Source organism: Macrotis lagotis, chromosome 1 (genome assembly GCF_037893015.1).
Source record: "Macrotis lagotis isolate mMagLag1 chromosome 1, bilby.v1.9.chrom.fasta, whole genome shotgun sequence".
Classification (NCBI taxonomy): domain Eukaryota; kingdom Metazoa; phylum Chordata; class Mammalia; order Peramelemorphia; family Peramelidae; genus Macrotis; species Macrotis lagotis.
The window spans coordinates 852,286,815-852,307,029 of record NC_133658.1 but is presented as its reverse complement, the minus strand read 5'-3'; the positions used below and the strand labels follow the sequence as shown (position 1 = coordinate 852,307,029).

Genomic DNA, 20,215 nt, shown 5'->3' with positions numbered 1-20,215 from the left:
CCCAATCTTACTTCCCTCCCCCATAGAAAACAATCTGTCAGTCTTTAATTTGTTTCCATGTTGTACATTGATCCAAATTGAGTGTGATGAGAGAGAAATCATATCCTTAAAGGAAGAAACAAAAAGTATAAGAGATAAGAAGATCAGACAATAAGATATCTGTTTTTTTTTCCTAAATTAAAGGGAATAATAGTCCTTGAACTTTGTTCAAATTCCACAGCTCTTTATCTGGATACAGATGGTATTCTCCATTGCAGACAGCCCCAAATTGTCCCTGATTCCCAACAATTTTTGTTGAACAGTGTATTCTTATCCTGGAGGCAAATGTCTTTTTTGGGTCTGTCAAACAATAGATTACTACAGTCATTTACTACTGTTTCTTCTGTACCTATCCTAATGTACAAGTCCATAACGCTATTTCTTTTTCTTTTCTTTTTTTTGCTAGGCAGTGGGGTTAAGTGGCTTGCCCAAGGCCACACAGCTAGGTAATTATTAAGTGTCTGAGGCCGGATTTGAACTCAGGTCCTCCTGACTCCAGGAGCCGCCCATAACTCTATTTCTTAATCAGTACCAGACAGTTTTGATGACTGTCACTTTATAATGTAGTTTTAGATCTGGCACACCTAGGTCACCTTCACATTTTTTTTTCAATTTCCTTGATATTCTTGACCTTTTCTTGCTCCAGATAAATTTTAGTACTATATTTTCTAATTCTGTAAAATAATTTCATGGCGGGGGAGGGGGCAGTTAGGTGGCACAGTGGATAAAGCACCGGCCCTGGAGTCAGAAGGACCTGAGTTCAAATCCGGCCTCAGACACTTAATAATTACCTAGCTGTGTGGCCTTGGGCAAGTTACTTAACTCCATTGCCTTGCAAAAACCTAAAATAAAATTTTATAAATTAAAAAAAAATTTCTTGGTAGTTTGATTGATATGGCACTGAAGAAGTAATTTAATTTGGGTGGAATTGTCATTTTTATTATATTAGCTCGGTCTAACCATGAGAAATTGATGCCTTTTCTAATTGTTTAGATCTGACTTTATTTTTTTAAATTTTTACAAGGCAATGACTTGCCCAAGGTCACACAGCTAGGTAATTAGTAAATGTCTCAGGCCAGATTTGAATTCAGATCCTCCTGACTCCAGGGCCGATGCTCTATTCACCATACTACTGAGCTGCCCCAATCTGACTTTATTTGTGTGAAAAGTATTTTGTAATTGTGTTCATAAAGTTTCTGGGTTTGGTCTTGGGAGGCAGATTCTCAAATATTTTGTGCTTTCTACAATTACTTTAAATGTATACTTTAAGTATACTCTCATATCATCTGCAAAGAGTGAAAAATTTTGCTTCCTCATTAATTCTAATTCCTTCAATTTCTTTTTCTTCTCTTACAACTAAAGCTCACATTTCTTTTTCTTTTTTTTGCAAGGCAATGGTGTTAAGCAGCTTGCCCAAGACCCCACAGCTAGGTAATTATTAAGTGTCTGAGGCCAGATTTGAACTCAGGAACTTCTGATTCCAGGGCCGGTGCTCTATCCACTGCACCACCTAGCTGCCCCATATTGAATACTAAATGGTGATAATGGGCATCCTTTTTTCACTCCTGATCTTATAGGAAATGCTCCTAATTTATTCCTATTACATATAATATTTATTGATGGTTTTATATAGATACTATTTATCGTTTTAAGAAAAACTCCATTTATTCTTATACTCTCTATTGTTTTTAATAGGAATGGATGTTATATTTTGTAAAACTGCCCTAGTCATCTTGACTCCTGTTTCTCTTCAAGTTCACAATAGCTACATATAATCAGATCAGCACCCTTAGCAATCTTGGCCTGGATACTTTGTCTTCTTCAATCCCAAACCTGATATAACAAGTTTGAATTCCCATCTCTGTCATTTTTTTTTAAGTTTTTGTAAGGCAAATGGGGTTAAGTGGCTTGCCCAAGGCCACACAGCTAGGTAATTATTAAGTGTTTGAGACTGGATTTGAACTCAGGTACTCCTGACTCCAGGGCTGGTGCTCTATCCACTGCACCACCTAGCTGCCCCCCATCTCTGTCTTAAAAGATCTGGCTAGGCAGCATAGTGGATAAAGCACCGGCCCTGGAGTCAGGAGTACCTGGGTTCAAATCTGGCCTCAGACACTTAATAATACCTAGCTGTGTGGCCTTGGGCAAGCCACTTAACCCCGTTTGCCTTGCAAAAACCTAAAAAAAATAAAATAAAGATCTGTCTCTTCAATTTCTTTCTCATCTATCCTTCCCTCCTTTCTGAGTCTCACCCTTCTACCTATCCTCTTGATCCCATTCATTCCTACCTCTTTAAGGACCTTCTTCACCATTTGGAAGTAATAAGAACAAGGAAAAGAAACCTGATATATGCAAGCCCAATTGATATAGCAGGGACAGCAGCAAATACTTATAAGTAACTGGTCTCTATATTTGGCTCAACATTAACTGTATATATGACCTAGAAGGAAGTCATTTCATGTTTCTGGGCTTCAGCTTCTACATCTGGAAAATGAGAATATTGGGTTCTATAATCTCTAAAGCCAACTTCAAATTTTAATTTTCCATGGTTCTAAAATGTTCATTAATATCCCCCTCACATCTTTAATATCTTTCTCCATTGGCTCCTTTGCACCTATCAACAAATATTCCTGGGTCTTTTCATTTTGAAAAAAAAAATTCCAATACTGCCACTATTAAAAGCTCCAAATCCTAATTATTTTTTTTTTTTCAAAAAGAAACTTCTAAGGGAAAGCTAGGTGGAGCAGTGGATAGAGTACTGGCCCTAGAGTCAGGAGGACCTGAGTTCAGATGTAACCTCAAATACTTAATAATTGCCTAGCTGTGTGACTTTGGGCAAGTCACTTAGCCCCACTGCCTTAAATAAAATTTAAAAAAAGAAAAAAAAGAAACTTTTTTAAACACTAGTTTTATATATACACTTATATATCAGGGATTAGATTTGTTCTACTTGGTACTAGAGAAAAGAACTATGAACAGTTGCTGGAATTTTGGAAAAGCAGATTTATCATAAACTATAGTTTCCTTAATACTTAGAACTATCCAAAAATGGAATGTGCTGTTTTCTGTGTTAGTGGGTTTCCATTTAACGAAGGTCTTCCAGAGATTATTAGATGATTATTTGCTGAAGAATTCTTACTGAGGTATGAATTGCTCTAGAGAGTATCTCAGATCTCTTTCAATTTTGGGGGTTTTTTTATTTTTTTTTTTATTTTTTAGGTTTTTGCAAGGCAAACGGGGTTAAGTGTGCCCAAGGCCACACAGCTAGGTAATTATTGTCTGAGACAGGATTTGAAGCCAGGTACTCCTGACTCCAGGGCCGGTGCTTTATCCACTACGCCACCTAGCCACCCTACTTTCAATTTTTTGAATATGGAATTTACCACTTTCAATTTGGAGTAAGAAATAATCTAGATTCAAATTTCACCTCCAATATTTTGTGGGTAAATCATTTAATTATGATTGTAAGCCTCAGTTTCCTCAGCAATAAAATAGGGATAATACTTGTAGTACTTATTTTGCAGGATTTCTATGAGAATCCAACAGAATAAAAAGCTTTGTAAACCTTAAAGCACTATATAAAAATACTAGCTATCAACAAATCTAATGGCCTTTTCACAATCCTTTATTTAATTTCAATACAGCCATAACATTCAACAACCAATACTGTTCACTCTCTCCTTCAATGACTTCTGGGAACACATATGTGGCTTAGTGGATGGAGCACTAGGCCTGTAAACAAGACCCAAGTTTAAATTTATTTGTAAAATTAAGATCCGTAAAATTAAGGTAATAAAAGCAGTTACCTTCCAAGGTTGTCAGATCAAATGATCAAATCAAATCAAGGTTGTTGAGGTCTGTTGTTTGTACCTTTGAAATATTTCTTGAATACACCTCCCTTCTCTCCTTTGATCATTTTCAGTTATTGTGAAAGTACTTTTTAATACCTTAAAGCACTACAAAAAGCTAGAATATTACATTATTATGACTAATAATAGTAATGACTAATACTCAACTTTTGCATCTAATAGAACACCCTATATATAAGGATATATTACAAGAATGAGAAATCAAGAGATCATACATAGAACATAGTTGTAGCTCTATTAGTACACTCATATTTTGAAACTGAATCTCCTAAAGGACTTTCTAGAGCAATCACATTCTTTCTCAAACATTTTTAGGAGAAATCTAGGTTTTGCCCTAAGACTACAAGATTTTACAACTGGAGTACATTTCAAGAGGTTATTTGGCCAAGTCCCTAACCACAATCTCATACAATCCAGGAATAGTAGTGGTCCATTCTCTTCTCAAAGATTTCTAAGGCAGCTAGGAATAATTAAAGAATTGACTTTCGGAAGAGGAAGACCCAAGTTTGAATATCACATTGTGTGACCCTTGGGGCAAATCAGTTGATATGGCAGAGAACTTCGTACTTTTCTAAGACTATAATTTGCAGAGAAGGTATGAGCTCACATTAGTAGAGCATAAATTTAGTCCCTATCTTCCATGGATAGGATCTCTACAACTTTATTGTAGTGTTTTTTAAAAATTCCTACTGGATTCATAGCATTCTAGAAAAATTCCTAGAAATTTCATAGCATTCTAGATAAAGTCCTAGAAGAAATGTTAGAAGTTATCTATCCGGGTGGCTAAGTGGCACAGTGGATAAAGCACCGGCCTTGGAGACAGGAGTACCTGGGTTCAAATCCGGCCTCAGACACTTAATAATTACCTAGCTGTGTGACCTTGGGCAAGCCACTTAACCCCATTTGCCTTGCAAAAACCTTAAAAAAAAGAAGTTATTTATCTAATCTAATTATCTCATTTTAAAGATGAGCAAATAAAGCTTTGGGTATTTTGTCCAAACCACCCAGTTAATTAGTGGCAGCCAGTGCTAAAAGTTGAGTCTCAATTTTGGAGGCAATACTCTTTCTGCTATACTTTTCCTATGCCTTTTCCTTTCTCTTTTTAATATATCTAACTTACTGTTACTTAATCAATAAACCAAACAACAGATTAAAGATCTACACAGATAATATGGCATCTATAGTTGAAAGAATGATATGTTGTGAATTGTGAGAGGTACAAAAGAGCCAGAAAATTAGGAAAGAGTGAGGTGTCTACAGATGTCTAATAAGTCTATTAGACTACCTGACAAAGAAGGTTTGTGTTGGGGAGGAATAAAAGATAAGGCTATAAAAGGGTTAAGGGCTAAACTTTGAAAAGCCTCGAATGTCAATGTGTCAGTATTCCATAGACATGAAACACAACTAGTCAGGAATACAACACACCTGCCTTATACACAGACACAGACACAGACACAGACACACAGACACACAGACAAACACACTTTAAAACCTTTCAGATTAGATCATTAAAAGATATAGCAAAAGGAAATTTTAAGAAATCAATTAATCCAGTACCCTTCATTTTACAGATGAGAAAGTTGTGGCCCAGAGAGGCTAAAAGAGTGTCAAGAGTACTATAGATACATGAAAATAGTAATTGAATAATCCTTTAGCCTTCTTATCTGTAGTCTAAACATCCCAATTGCACAAATCTTTCCTATGGAGGCCCATTTTTAATCCCTTTAGTCTATATTTAATACCTTTGTCCATCTTCTCTGGATTTGAACTTTCTCCACCTTCTCTAAATCCTTTCTAAAAACTAATGACTTGGCACTGGACATGATACTCAAGAGGCATGACTACCATGGGCTACATAGTTAAGTAGTATGCATGAATGAATGTATATGTGTGATATGCTGCTGGGATTAAAAGCAAGATTTCTAAAATGTCATTGAAAAAGTTTGCAATAAAAGATTTAGGAGTTTTTAAAAGTCAGAACTAGGGGCGGCTAGGTGGTGCAGTGGATAGAGCACCGGGCCTGGAGTCAGGAGTACCTGAGTTCAAATGCAGCCTCAGACACTTAATAATTACCTAGCTGTGTGGTCTTGGGCAAGCCACTTAACCCCATTGCCTTGCAAAAACTAAAAAAAAAAAAAAAAAAAAAAGTCAGAACTGAGGAACTATATTGCTCAATCAATGTCAGAAAGCATTTGTCAAGGTTTAAAAGGCTATCCAACTGTAGATAAGTCCACCACAGCATATAAATTTCAAGCATTATCTAGTTAATAGCTAATCACAATGAATATCTAATTGGAACATGGATATCCTTTTAGAGTAGAAATTATATTCTGGGAAAAAAATAATTTTCCAAGAGGTACCATGGTGCCACTGAAAGAAAATAGAGTCAAAGGACACAGGTCCAAATCAGAGTATGCACTTGCACAAACTTGGACAAAGTGATTTTATACATTCCTACTCTCATCTTCTGTTTCCTTATTTGGAAAATGAAAGCATGAGCATTTGTCTGATTTCTCTGCTTCTTCAGTTAAAGTTTACTACACATAGTTCAGCAACCAAGCACCAAAGCAGAAATCTCAACTGATAAAGTGCATAAGTTACCTGTGTCCTGGAAACTCAAGGGTGTAGAGAAATACACATTGAGAGCAAGCATGTCTCATCTTACTGCCTGTTCTAGAACAGAATTCCTGGCAGACATCTAACTCCTACAAGGAATGCCATGAATATCCATTGATGCTATGTAATACGAGTATAATATTGCTATAACAACAGGTTGCATCCATGTCTAAGTAACCATAAAACTGGAAAGAAGTATCATCATTTGGGGCTGCACACAGACATGATTAACAATCCCTCTATCTGCCAGAGTGCACAGAATATTGGGTGGTCTCAAGTCAAGAAGCTTTATCTCCCCAAGTTCATATCTCATCTCAGACATGAGCTGGGGGACCATGACTAAGTTATTTGCCTCAGTTTCCTCCTCTGTGTAATGAACTGGAGAAGGAAATAGCAAACCACTCCAGTAGCTGTACCAAGAAAGCCTCAAATGGCATGAAGAATCAGATATAACTAAAACAACCAAAAAATCTGTAGTAGGTTTCCTCTCAAGATCCTCAGAGAATTTAAGTTAGAACTAGGGCATTGTTTCAGCATCATTAAAAACATATTTGTTGATCTCTAGGTCTCATACCTCTTTCTGAAGCATTTTTAGAACAGTGAAGGAAAGGCAAAAGAGTAGGAGGAAGCAATCTTACCTGCCGCTGCTTCAGGAAGTCCAGAGCAATCTGTACATTCTGCAGTCTGTGGAAACGCATCCTGCCCTTCTCTCGGGGCTGCAATCAGAAGAAAGAACTTTTAATCTCACCTGCTGCTCCCATCATTTCAAAAATTAGAAACTGGACTGGATAAAAATGGCTCCTTCCTGAGTCCTTTGCTTCTGAATATAAATTCCTTGAAGAAAAAAAAATCTATATTTTCTCCAATAGTCTGATTTCCCAGCTCCATTCCTGCCAAATAATGCCTAGGTTATTCCCATGCATATCACAAACACAACACACTTTTATCACCAGTGTTAATTGCGTGTTATCAGCTTCTGCTGGTTGTTTTGTGCACCCAAATTTGGCAAATTATAACTAAGGATCACCATTTCCCATTGTTTAAAAGAAACCTCCTGGGGGCAGCTAGGTGGCATGGTGAACAAAGCACCAGTCAGGAGGATGTGAGTTCAAATTTGACCTCAGACACTTAATAATTTCATGTATGACCTTGGCCAAGTCACTTTAACCCCACTGCCTAAAATAAATTTAAATAAAGAAACTTCCTTAAATTCAAGATTTTTTTTTTTAATCTATGCTAAGAGAAGATGGGAAGATCTAGTGGCACAATAAACTGCATTAAAATGCCTCATTTTCTAGGAAAGAAGGGACTCTAGCAGATCAGGACAGTATGTAATATAGTCTAGAATAGAAAGACAAAAGTGAAAGTGCCCAGAAGAAGAGGAAGGATATTTAGGAAGAATATGGTAATCAATCTTCTATAGCTACAGGAGGGGCAAAGGTAAGAAAGTCAGCTTCTTGTTACTATATGAAAAAACCTGAGGTATATTTATGACATGATAACTTTTAGCTGTTATGCATAATACCTAAAAACAAAGATTTTTAGGCCAGGACCACAACCTAGGATCATGACACCCAAAGAGCTATGAGGAAGAGACTCCTCTCCACTAACTAAACTAGGTGACACAATGGATAGTTTTAGACCTGGACTCAGGAAGACTTGGATTCAATTCTGGCCTCAGATACTTGCTAGTCATATGGCCTAGGTAAATCATATAATCTCTGCCTCCCTCCTCATTTGCAAAATGTGATAATAACAGCACTTTCTTCCTAAGGTTGTCTGGAGAATAAAATGAGAGAATATTTATAAAAATGCTTTATAAAATTTAAACATTTCATAAATGGTAGATGGTGTCATTATTACCAATATTATTATCTAAGCTACCCTAAAGTATAAGAATATTCAACTGAAATTGAACCAAATCTTTTCTGATAAGTATGCACAGAAATACTTAATTTTATAACATTCTTCATCTTTATTCTTTTACCCAAGTCAGAAACAAATCCAGAGCAGTTTTTATTCTACTAATACTGACTCTAAGTCATTACTTCAACTTAATTAGTCCCTATGTACCAGTTTGATACTAAACAACAACCTCAAGGAGACTTGGTAGATCTACTTCAGGTACCTGGTCAGAGAAGATAAAGTCCAGATCCAGTTTGGCTAACTAACTGGAAAGGAAGATGATATGGGAAAAAAAAGAAGGTGGGGGTGGAGGGGAGAAGAAAGGAAACAAATAATCATTTCCTGTAAGGAAGCAGAGAGTGGTGGTGGTGGGGTGCAATTCTGTAAGGTACCTTCCCTGGGCAGGTTAAGAAAAGGAATATGGGATTTTTCCAGTAGAAAGTCTCAGTTGGGGAAATTTGAATATAACTCAGGTAATAACAGTCTTGAAAATAACAATTCTGGAACATGGGAATTAAGATTTAACAGGAGTGGCAGGTAGGTGGTGCAGTGGATAGAGCACCAGCCCTGGAGTCAGAAGGACCTGAGTTCAAATCCAGCCTCAGTCACCTAATAATTACCTAGCTGTGTGATCTTGGGCAAGTCACTGAACCCCACTGCCTTGCAAAAACCACAAAAAGAAAGATTAAACAGGAGAAAAATTGGGTTCAGGTAGACAGAGAATAGCACTGGGCAGCTAGAGAGATGTGGTCTGGTTCCTATTTCCAGAACAGAGGATATTCTCAATTGAACAGAATATCTGAGAGCAAAGAAGGCTCCCCATAATCTCTCCCAATCTCTAACATTATCCACAAAATTCATTACAAATAACCTCCCTAATAACATGCAAGATTAAGTCTTTGCTGTCTTTCAGCAAGGTTACAGTCAGTACTGTCCAAAGATAAGCAACTCCATGCAGTGAGAGATGACAAACAACAGGTTGCCTTTAGCAATGACAAAAGTGAAGGGATCTTTTCCCCTCTCTTATCTCTAAGAGAGTGAGAGGTCAGGTGGTGTTTCAGTTAGTCTTTGGGAGGGTGGGAGATTTTAGCAATTGACTGACATGCTATAACTCAAATGTTCCACATTCTCACACTGCAGGTCACCTAGAGACCTCTTCTCCAGAAAAGGATCTCCTTGGCTTTTGGACAACTCCAAGTCTTTGGTTCCCAACAGAATCTCTTTCTTCTTCAACATCACTACTGCCATATGCCCTCAGGTAAACCAAAATCATTTAAAAGGGTACCAAGAGGCACAATTAATTTTAACTTTTCTCTTGGAGACAAATTCCCTCATTGGAAAGGGAGGCAGTTAACTGAGTTGGAGATCCAAAGAGAGAAAGACGATCTTATGGCTCCTGCAGTGTCAGCTGGGATAGTGATGACCCCAAGGGTCCAAGACCTACTACATCATCATCATCTTCCTCCTCCTGTTCTTCACTGCTTGCTCGACGCCAGGAGGGCATGCTCACCAGGCGGAGGGTCTTCAGCCCTGCTGGCTCCTTGGTCAACAGGAAGAACACATACACACACACACACACACACACACACACACACACACACACACACAAAACAGAGCAAAAGGAAATCCATAACAGAAAATCAAAAACATAATAAACGCACCACAGATGAAGAGAAAATAAAAGTTAGCATGAAAATGTCCCCCTCCCAAAGAAAACAAAACTCATGATGACTAAAAATGAAACACATACTGCTTTTGCTGACCACTCATCCTCTTCAGCTACACAACACAAAACAAAAAAGGTAATGAATGTAATACAGATGAGAAGAAAAGAAAACAAGGAAAAAATATCCTATCTTCCAATGAAAATAAGATAATTATCAAGAGAAAATGATCATGCAAACAATGGGCCAGCTCAAGTCTGGATGACTACTTATGATTTTTAGCTAAAGAAGGGAAGGGAGGGACTAAGGTGGAAATGGACAGGAGATGCCAACTTTCCACAAATGACATTGTGATGATTCTATAGACATCTGGAACAATATTAAGAGGTCTCTTTATGGAAGCAAACTGAAAAAAAAAAGGATTTCACTGAACTTATGGGGGTAGGAGGAGTTCTATCAAGAAAGTAATACAACCAGAGAAAATTATATCAAGAAGACAAATTTTAACATTAAAGCATAATCATCAAAAACACTAACCAAAATGCCCAATTCATTCTTAAGTGAGGATTGAGAAATGAATTACAATGTGGCAGGAAAACTTGAGAGGACATACAATTTAGAAGACCCAGAGTTTCATATGCTAGCCATTTTATAAGATCATGGAAAGCTATAAGAGGAATTAGAAGGCAAATAGGCATTCTCTAAGGAACACAGGTCAAATTTGACTAATTCTTTAAATCCAGATGAATTTAAAGACCCTAGGGATATACACAAGTCAATGGAGTTAGCTGATTAAGCCTTTAGTATTACTTGGGTCCCCATGGTCAAATAAGTCATTACCTACTGGTCAACTTCATAGTAATGAGCTTTATTCATACTTAACTAGATTGGAAAGTAGAGACTGGTGTCAATACCAGAGTCAAAGTCTTTCAAACTTAGTAGAATTTGTGGTGTACCTGAACAGTCTTCAAGAGCCCAGGGTTATTTCTATGACATGATGGCATATGGGGGTAAGAATATGGTGAAGATTTGACAAGATGTTCAAAATCCTATCATCTTTCCCTAACTCCCTAAAAGTTAAAATATTATCTAATAAAAAAATTTTGTGAATCTAATCTTTTGTTTCTTACAAAGAAGTATGTGTTGAGAACAGGGATCTTGTGAGGTCAACAACCCCCATGGAATATTATGATTAAAGTCTATCTGCATGGGCATGCCATTCAAAGTAACTTCAGACAAAATAAAATACCTGGGAGTCTACCTGCCAAGGCAGACTCAAACTTTTTTGAAAACAATTACAAAACACTTCTCACACAAATAAAATCAGATTTAAATACCTGGGCAAACATCAACTGTTCATGGATTGGTCGAGCTAATATAATAAAAATGACAATTCTACCAAAACTAAACAGCTTGTTTAGAGCCTTACCAATCAAAATTCTAAAAATTTACTTTAATGATTTAGAAAAAGTTGTAAGTAAATTTATATGGAGAAATAAAAAGTCAAGAATTTCCAAGGATTCAATGAAAAAAAGTACAAAAGAAGGTGGCTTAGCCTTACCAGATCTAAAAATTATATTATAAAGCATCAGTCATCAAAACCAACTGATATTGGCTAAAAAAAATAGAGTGGTGTTTAAAAAAAAGAAAAAATAGAGTGGTGGATTCGTGGAATAGACTAGGTGCAATAGTAGGAAATGATTATAGTAATCTGCTGTTTGATAAACCCAAAGAGTCCAACTATTGGAATAATAACTCTCTCTTCAATAAAAACTGTTGGAAAAAGTGGAAGTTAGTATGGAAGAAATATAGATTAGACCAATACCTCACACCCTACACCAAGATAAGCTCAAAAATGGATACAGGATTTAGACATAAAAAACAATATTATAAGCAAACTAGAATATTAAGGAATAGTTTACCTGTCAGATCTATGGAAAGGGAAGTAGTTTATGACTGATGGAGAACATCACTAAAAACAAACTAGATGATTTTGATTAAATTAAAAAGCTTTTGCACAGACAAAACAAATGTAATCAAGATCAAAAGAAATGTACTAAATTGGGAAACAATTTTTACAACTAGTGAAAGGACTCATCTCTAAAATATACAGAGAACTGAGTCAACTTTTTAGAAAAAAGACAAGCCATTCCCCAATTGACAAATGATCAAAGGATATGCAAAGGCAATTTAGAGCTGAGGAAATCAAAGCAATCCACATTCATATGAAAAATTGCTCCAAATCATTGCTTATTAGAGAAATGCAAATTAAAGCATCTCTGAGATACCACCTCACACCTCTCAGACTGTCCAATATGACAAGAAAAGACAATGATCAATGTTGGAAGGGATGCGGGAAATCTGGAACACTAATACATTGTTGGTGGAGCTGTGAACTCATCCAACCTTTCTGGAGAGCAATTTGGAATTATGCCCAAAGGGCAACAAAAATGTTCATACCCTTTGATCCAGCAATACCACTACTGGGTCTATACCCTGAAGAGATGATGAAAAAGGGTAAAAATATATCACTTATACAAAAATATTTATAGCAGCCCTGTTTGTGGTAGCAAAAAATTGGAAATTAAGTGAATGTTCTTCAATTGGAGAATGGCTTAACAAACTGTGGTATATGTATGTCATGGAACACTATTGTTCTATTAGAAACCAGGAGGGATGGGAATTCACGGAAGCCTGGAAGGATTTGCATGAACTGATGCTGAGCAAGATGAACAGAACCAGAAAAACATTGTACACCCTAACAGCAACATGGGAGTGATGATCAACCTTGATAGACTTGCTCATTCCATCAGTGCAACAACCAGGGATAATTTTGGGCAACCAGGGATAATTTGGGGCTATCTGCAATGGAGAATATCATCTGTATCCAGAGAAAGAATTGTGGAGTTTGAACAAAAACCAAAGACTATTACCTTCAATTTAGAAAAAAAATTATCTTATTAGGTAATTTTGCTATCTCTTATATTTTATTTTTATTCCTTAAGGATATGATTTCTCTATCATCACATTCAACTGAGATCAATGTATAACAGGAAAACAATGTAAAGACTAACAAAATGCCTTCTGTGGGGGGGTGGAGGGAGGGAAGTAAGAATGTGGGAAAAATTGTAAAACTCAAAATAAATAAAATCTTTCTAAAAAAAACTGGCATGGGCAAGAGCTGCAGGCATGGGCAAGAGCTGCAGACTGACAAGAAGGGAAAGCTTACACTGTGTTATACTACAGAAGTAAAAGGCTCTTCCACAGACTAAGATGAGGCTAGCTAGCCAAAGAAAATGATTTCAGGGCCAGCTAGGTAGCACAGTAGATAGAGCACCGGTCCTGGAATCAGAAGGACTTGAGTTCAAATCCATCCTCAGACACGTAATAATTACCTAGTTGTATGACCTTGAGACAAGTCACTTAACCCTATTGACTTGAAGAAAAAAAATTTCAATTGAACTGAAAGCAAGGATGGCTATCTTCCTGAAGTGATAACTCACTCAGCCATAAGAGAGGGAAAGTGAAGGAATTAAACATGGGTGAGGGGCGGCTAGGTGGCACAGTGGATAAAGCACCAGCCCTGGAGTCAGGAGTACCTGGGTTCAAATCCGGTCTCAGACACTTAATAATTACCTAGCCGTGTGGCCTTGAGCAAGCCACTTAAACCCCATTTGCCTTGCAAAAAAAACCCAAAAAAAACCCCTAAAAAAATAAAACATGGGTGAGATAGGAACAAGAGACACATCCAGGTTTTTAAAGTCAAACTAGGGGCAGCTAGGTGGCATAGTGGATAAAGCACTGGCCCTGGAGTCAGGAGTACCTGGGTTCAAATCCAGTCTCAGGCACTTAATAATTACCTAGCTCGTGGCCTTGGGCAAGCCACTTAACCTCATTTGCCTTGCAAAAACCTAAAAAAACAAAATTAAATAAAATAAAGTCAAACTGCAGGTCCTCAGCTGATCTAAGGAAATGACCAAAGATCACAAATGAAGAATCTATCAAAAGGTTAAAAATGACAATTTCTAGCAAGCAAAATCATGCCCATTCAATAAAGTTGCACCTTTAAATGACTTCAAAAGTTTTAAAAATGGACAGATAAAATACTAATATGGAGAGAAAAAACAAATTTTTGAGATAGGAATATCCTCTTCTGGCTTGTACTAAGAAATAATAATGTCACTTAGGTCACAATGAAAGCACTGTCTATAGTTTCGTGTTTCAGTCAACAAAAGGACTACCAATATCTTCCACTCTAATGGAACATTGTTTTGTGAAAGGAAAAGAAGGAAATCAGAAGTACAAAGACTCTCCATAAAAAAGTTTGAAGACCTCCCCACTGTTCCATGACAAGAATGAAGAAGCTCACCAGTTTGATCCCAGAGAGAACCTCCAAAAGAGATATCAAGTTATGGCCATCCCGAAGATCTTCGTAGAGATCATTAATGTGCTTGCGGACCTGGGGATGAGAATAAAATAAATATTTAACCTGGAAGAAATTAATTATAAGTGCAATTATCCCCTATTCACATAAATTCATTATACAAAATCAGTAGCCTGGGAAACTTTAACATAATAAAAAGTTTGAATTCAGAGATTATACAGGCTGGCATTCATAGCATTAAATGCAACATTAATTAATGAGCTAAAATGTTCTAGGACTCCTGTGCTAGGCACTAATAATAAAAATATGGAGAATAAAGCATCCTTTATGCTAAAGAAGCTTAGAAATCTAAATAAGGAAGATATGGCATATGATGATGATGATGTTTCTCCTTTGTTCTCAAAGGTGATGCCATGACAAACACATGAACTGGATTTTAGTGAGGGGCTGCCTCACTTTCTCCTCCAGAGAAATCTGAGTCTGGTTGCCAAATATTAATCAAGACAACTGAAGATGATCCTGGATGTAAAGCAATCAGGGCTAAGTGACTTGCCAAGGTCACATGGGTAGTTAGCTTTGAACTCAGATACTCCTGACTTCAGGAGTATCTATCTACTGCGCCACTGAGCTGCCCCCAGATATATATTTTTTTCATGTAATACTCACCTAAATTCGTCCCTTCCCTCTATAAGGAAAGCTCACTCATTTAAGGATCATTATAACCAAATTACTACCCAGGAACCAAGAGCAAAGAGCTATGAAGATTCCATTCTCTACCCTGCTCCATATCTATTCCTTGTTCCCCCAGATCACTTGATGACTAGCAGGATATTCCTCAAACAGTGGATTCTGCACTCTAAGGCAGAGAATGATGAGGGCCTCCTCACCTCACCTTTCCCTCTGCAACTCCATATGTCTGTCTCTATCCCCTTTTCTTTAGTTGCACAGTCACCATTCTAGTTCAGGCCCTCATCACTTTACTTCCTAATTGGTCTTCATACCTCAAGTTCTTCCCCACTCAAATTTAATGACAATGAAATTCATAGCAATGAAAGTAGTTTTCCTAAAGTCCAAGCCCAATCTATACTAGGTACCTCCTATATTCTCAAAGCTTCCATTATTCTTTCCTGGTTCTCCTTCAAACTGTCTGATCTATTCAAAACTTTTTTTGCCAGTTCTTCATCCAGATCACAAGTATAGGAGTCATCTAAAGTTCAGTCTTGGGCCCTCAAAACGTTTTCCAGAATAATATCTCATTTGGTGATGTTACCACTTTGAAAGGATTCAATTATTATTTGCAAAGTAGATGATTCTCAGATTTTACTATTCAGCTATAGTCTTACAGTCTGCTTTTTGGAAATCTTTGATATCCTATATACATCTCAAAATAAACATGCCCAGAATAAAACATTATCTTTCCCCTAAAACCTTTCCCTCTTCTCAAATTTCTAACTACTGCTAAGAACTGGCCATATAACTTTGTGTCATCCTCAGTTTCTCACTCTTACTTACCCTATATATTCAATCTTTTACTAAACCTAGTCCCACATATATATCTCCACTCATATAAATGCAACCCTAGTTGAGGTCCTAATTACCCCTTGCCTGGACTGTCACCTAGTCTCCCCATTGTTCTTCTCTACCTTAAGCCTCTCCCCATGCCTATCTTTCTAATCAACCACAAATGCAATTTTTCTAAAGCAACGTCCATGCTAACTCACTTTTCACTAAACTCTAGTGGTTCCATATTACCTCCAAAATAAAATGTATTAACTATTTGACAGTTAGAGCTCCTAGCTCATACAGTTACCAGGTCCTTATCACCTCTCACTTCTGAAATAGCTTTCTGGTTGGTCTCCTTGCCTCAAGTCTCTCTCTACTCCAATCTATTCTCTATTCAATTCAATCAACATACTCCAATGGTTCCCTCTTACCTCTAGAATCAAATATCAAATGCTCGGTTTGGCACTGAAAGCTTTTCACAACTCAGTCTCTAGCTATTATTCTAGTCTTTTTATACCTTATTCCCTTCCACATACTCTTCAATTCAGCAACACAGGCCAACTTGCTGTCCTTTACTAATGGCACTCCATCCCTCTTCCCTCTGCTTTTACACTGGCTGTGTCCTGTGCCTGAAATGCTCTCTTTACCCAAATCCCTGGCTTCCTTCAAGAATCAGCTAAATCCTAATTTTTGCAGAGGTTACCCTTAACTCCTCTTTTAGACCATCTTCCACTTGGCCTGTATATTTAATGTGTTCCTAGTTATTTATGTTGTTTTCCCCATTAGAATGTATAAATCTGTTGCATTAAAATGTAAGCTCATTGAGGACAGACTATTTCTGCTTTTTCTGTATCTCTAGTACTTAGCACACTGACTGGCACATAGTTAACAAGTATTTATAAAGTGTTTCCTGTTATTAACATTCTTTTTTAGTAGAAAAAATGTCATGAACTATGTTGACTTTATATAAAACTTAAAGGGTGGGGAAAATCTAGAATAGTTTGTTAATAATTAAAAGAGAATGCCATGATCATTAGGAGTCAGCATGGTTTCACTAAGAATATAACATGTCAAACCTCATTTCTTATTTTTGATATATTATTCGGTTGGTATATCAGAGAAATGGCATTGACTTAGTGTTATCTTGAATTTGGCAAGTCCTTGACAGAATTTCTCATAATATCCTTATAAGATGGTAACATATTAGCTGAACAGTGCTATTATCAGCTAGTTAAACAAACTGAACTACCAAAAAACAAAGACTAATGCTGATTAATCTAGGCTACAAGGTTCTGTCCTTGGTCCAGTTATTTTAAAAATTATAATGCAAAAGACATAGCTTATCAGATATGTAGATGACATAAAGTTGGAATGGAAGGTTAATACCACAAACCAAGCTAAAATCAAAGACACAAAATATTAGGAATGGCAAACTTGAAAGACCATTTAGTTAATCCCCTTTAATTACAGATAAGTAAACTGAGGGCTAGAGTTTCTGGTAAAACTCAAGACTAAAATTAAAGTTTCCCAAGAGCTTCAGGGCTCTTTCCTTTATACACTATTGACTTTTTCTCTGTGAGAGACAGTGACTCCGAGATGAGGGAAGTGAGCAAAGTATTTCTCAGTTGGCCTGTGAAGCAAGAGAAGTCACTGGTTTAGAGGATAGTGTCATCTTTCATGATAGACGATGCAAATGATTCAAAGTATTTAGTCCAGGCAATACCTCTTGGGTCACAAGGGAACAGTTATTACTTTAATGTCATTTGTGATAATACAAAAATATACTTGTTCTGACTGATTATTTCTCTTACCCAGTGACCCTCTAAAATCTAATGTATGTCTACATTTTAATGTTTGTATTTAAAATTGCATTTTTCTCCTGTGCAGCTCAAAATACTCTCCAGGGTTAACTCTTATGAACACACCAATGCTACACAAATCATCCATCCTAGTCATTGTTGCTACTTATTTGACAATTTAGTGGCATTCTACTTTGTAAAGTTAATGAATTTTTGCTCAGTTCGCCAAAGGATGATGAATTTTATTAGTCAACAAACATTAGCTCATAGCACAGGGAAGAAATACCAAAATAAATGTATTCTTCATAGTAAACTGAAAAAACTAGTTTCTGTTTCATTTTTAAGCCATCCATGTCAATGGAACAGAAGATCAGAACAAACCAAAGCAGGTTCAGACATTGGTACAAAAGCAACCAAATGAAATTTAATGGGGATATGTACATATGCAAAGTCTTACATTTAGGTTTATAATAATAACGATGATAATAACAAATATTATTTGGGAAAGACAGCTCTGTCAACAATGTATGTGACACAGGGTTACAAGGTTTTAAAAGAACCAAAGTTTATCTCAGGATTGCAGGATTTAGAATTAGAGGGGCTGTCTAGAGTCCATTTTAGACCTATTTCTTATTTTGTAGATAAGGGCAAAGGGGAAGAGAATTAACATTTATATAATACCTACTATAAGTCAGATACTGTGTTAAATGCTCTATAAATGACTTCATTGATAATATATCCATATGCTGCTAAACAGATAATTGATTTGATACTATAATAAGGAACTTGAAGCCTAAAGAGGTTAAGTGACTTGTGTAAACAATAATTATTACTGAGATCAACTGCCTCCTAATCAAGTTCTAACCCCCCCCTACATTACTTTGTTTTATAGAAACAAGAAAGGGAGAATGAAAGTGAGGCTATCAATGTAAGGATATAGCTAACATCACAGAAGTAAGTCCCATAGTACTCTAACCTGGCAAAATCAGATTCAGAACATCATGTTCAACTCTAAGCTTATTTTCAACAGGTCATGTAGAAACTATAATATGTTCAAATGTGGACAACCAGGAAGATGAGTGTGAGTCGAAAGAAAGGGATTTATAAAAAAGAGGTTGTGAAGGTAGAAACAAGATTTGGCACAGACTAGAGATATAGGGTGAGGAGAGTGTGAAGTTGAGGATGACAATGAGGATGGAAGGGTCCTTTAATACAAAGGTATTAAAGCTCAGCTGAAAAACCCAACCAGATTAAAATGTAACGAAAATGTTGAAGAAAATTAATGAAAACATAATACTCCAAAGATAATAATAACTTGTGGTTTTTCTAAGTCAATATGTAACCTGCAGAGCCTTCAAGTTTGAAATATCTGAAAAGCAGTTGGTACCTGAGACTGGACTCAGGAGAGCATTTGGACATGGATTAATAGCAACGAACCCATGAGAAACGATGAGATTACCAAATGAAATAGTAAAAATAGATAAGAGGACCCAGGGTATACCCTTAGGGAATTTCTGCATTTATTGGGTTAAAACTTGAAGGAAGTCTAGCAAAGGAGGGTGAAAAGGAACATTCAAATAGGTAGAAGTGTAAACCAGTAGAGAACAGTTCTTGGGGCAGCTAGGTAGTACAGAGGATAGAGCATCCTCCCTGGAGTCAGGAGGACCTGAGTTCAAATCTAGCTTCAGACACTTAATTAATTACCTAGCTGTGTGACCTTGGCCAAGTCACTTAACTCCATTGCTTTGCAAAAACTAAAAATAAAAGAAAGAGAGAGAGAGAGAGAGAGAGAGAGAGAGAGAGAGAGAGAGTATAGTTTTCATGAAAACCTAGAGGACACAGAGTCTACATGAGAGTATTACTGACATTGTCAAAGAAATGCAGAGGGCAATAAGAATGAGTGCTGAGAAAAGGCCATTAGGTGCTGCAATTAAGGAATATTGGTAACTTTGGAGTGGTAGTTTCACTTGAATGATAAAGATGGAAGTCACACAGCCAAGGGTTTAAAAAAGAGTGAGAGAGATGGTTAGGTGGCATGCAGTGGGTAGAGCACAAGGCCCTGGAAGTCAGAAAGACCAGAGTTCAAATCCTGCCTCAGACACTTGATACTTACTAGTTGTGTGACCTTGGGCAAGTCACTTTTAACCCCATTGCCTTGCCAAAAAAAAAATTATCTCTGAAAGAGAGAAGAGATATATAGAATGATAGCTAGTGGGATGGTAATTACAAGTGAAGATTTCTATTAAGGATGGAGAAAACACAGACATGTTCATAGACATAGAGAAACAGCTAGTAGATGGGGTCAGATTGAAGATCAAAGGGGGGATGATAGAGGCCACAACCTGATGAAAAAGACAAGACAGAATGGCACCCTTCTGTTTGTAAAGGGCCTTCCTGGGGCAGCTAGTTGGCACAGTGGATAGAGCACCTGCCCTG

General features: G+C 36.9%; 1 protein-coding gene across 19 annotated transcripts in view; it reads right to left on the bottom strand.

Moving 5' to 3' along the window:
- The window catches only part of MACF1 (microtubule actin crosslinking factor 1), a 392,086-nt gene that overhangs the window by 228,571 nt on the left and 143,300 nt on the right, over window positions 1-20,215 (bottom strand). For 9 of the 19 annotated variants that reach the window (XM_074217596.1, XM_074217601.1, XM_074217606.1 and 6 more), the window contains 3 exons: window positions 14,463-14,552; window positions 9,874-9,969; window positions 7,163-7,240 (listed from right to left, as the gene is read on the bottom strand). In XM_074217596.1, coding sequence (XP_074073697.1) covers window positions 7,163-7,240; window positions 9,874-9,969; window positions 14,463-14,552 — 264 coding nt within the window. The remainder of the gene's footprint in view (window positions 1-7,162; window positions 7,241-9,873; window positions 9,970-14,462; window positions 14,553-20,215) is intronic. The other 10 variants (XM_074217598.1, XM_074217611.1, XM_074217612.1 and 7 more) reach the window with 2 other exon arrangements.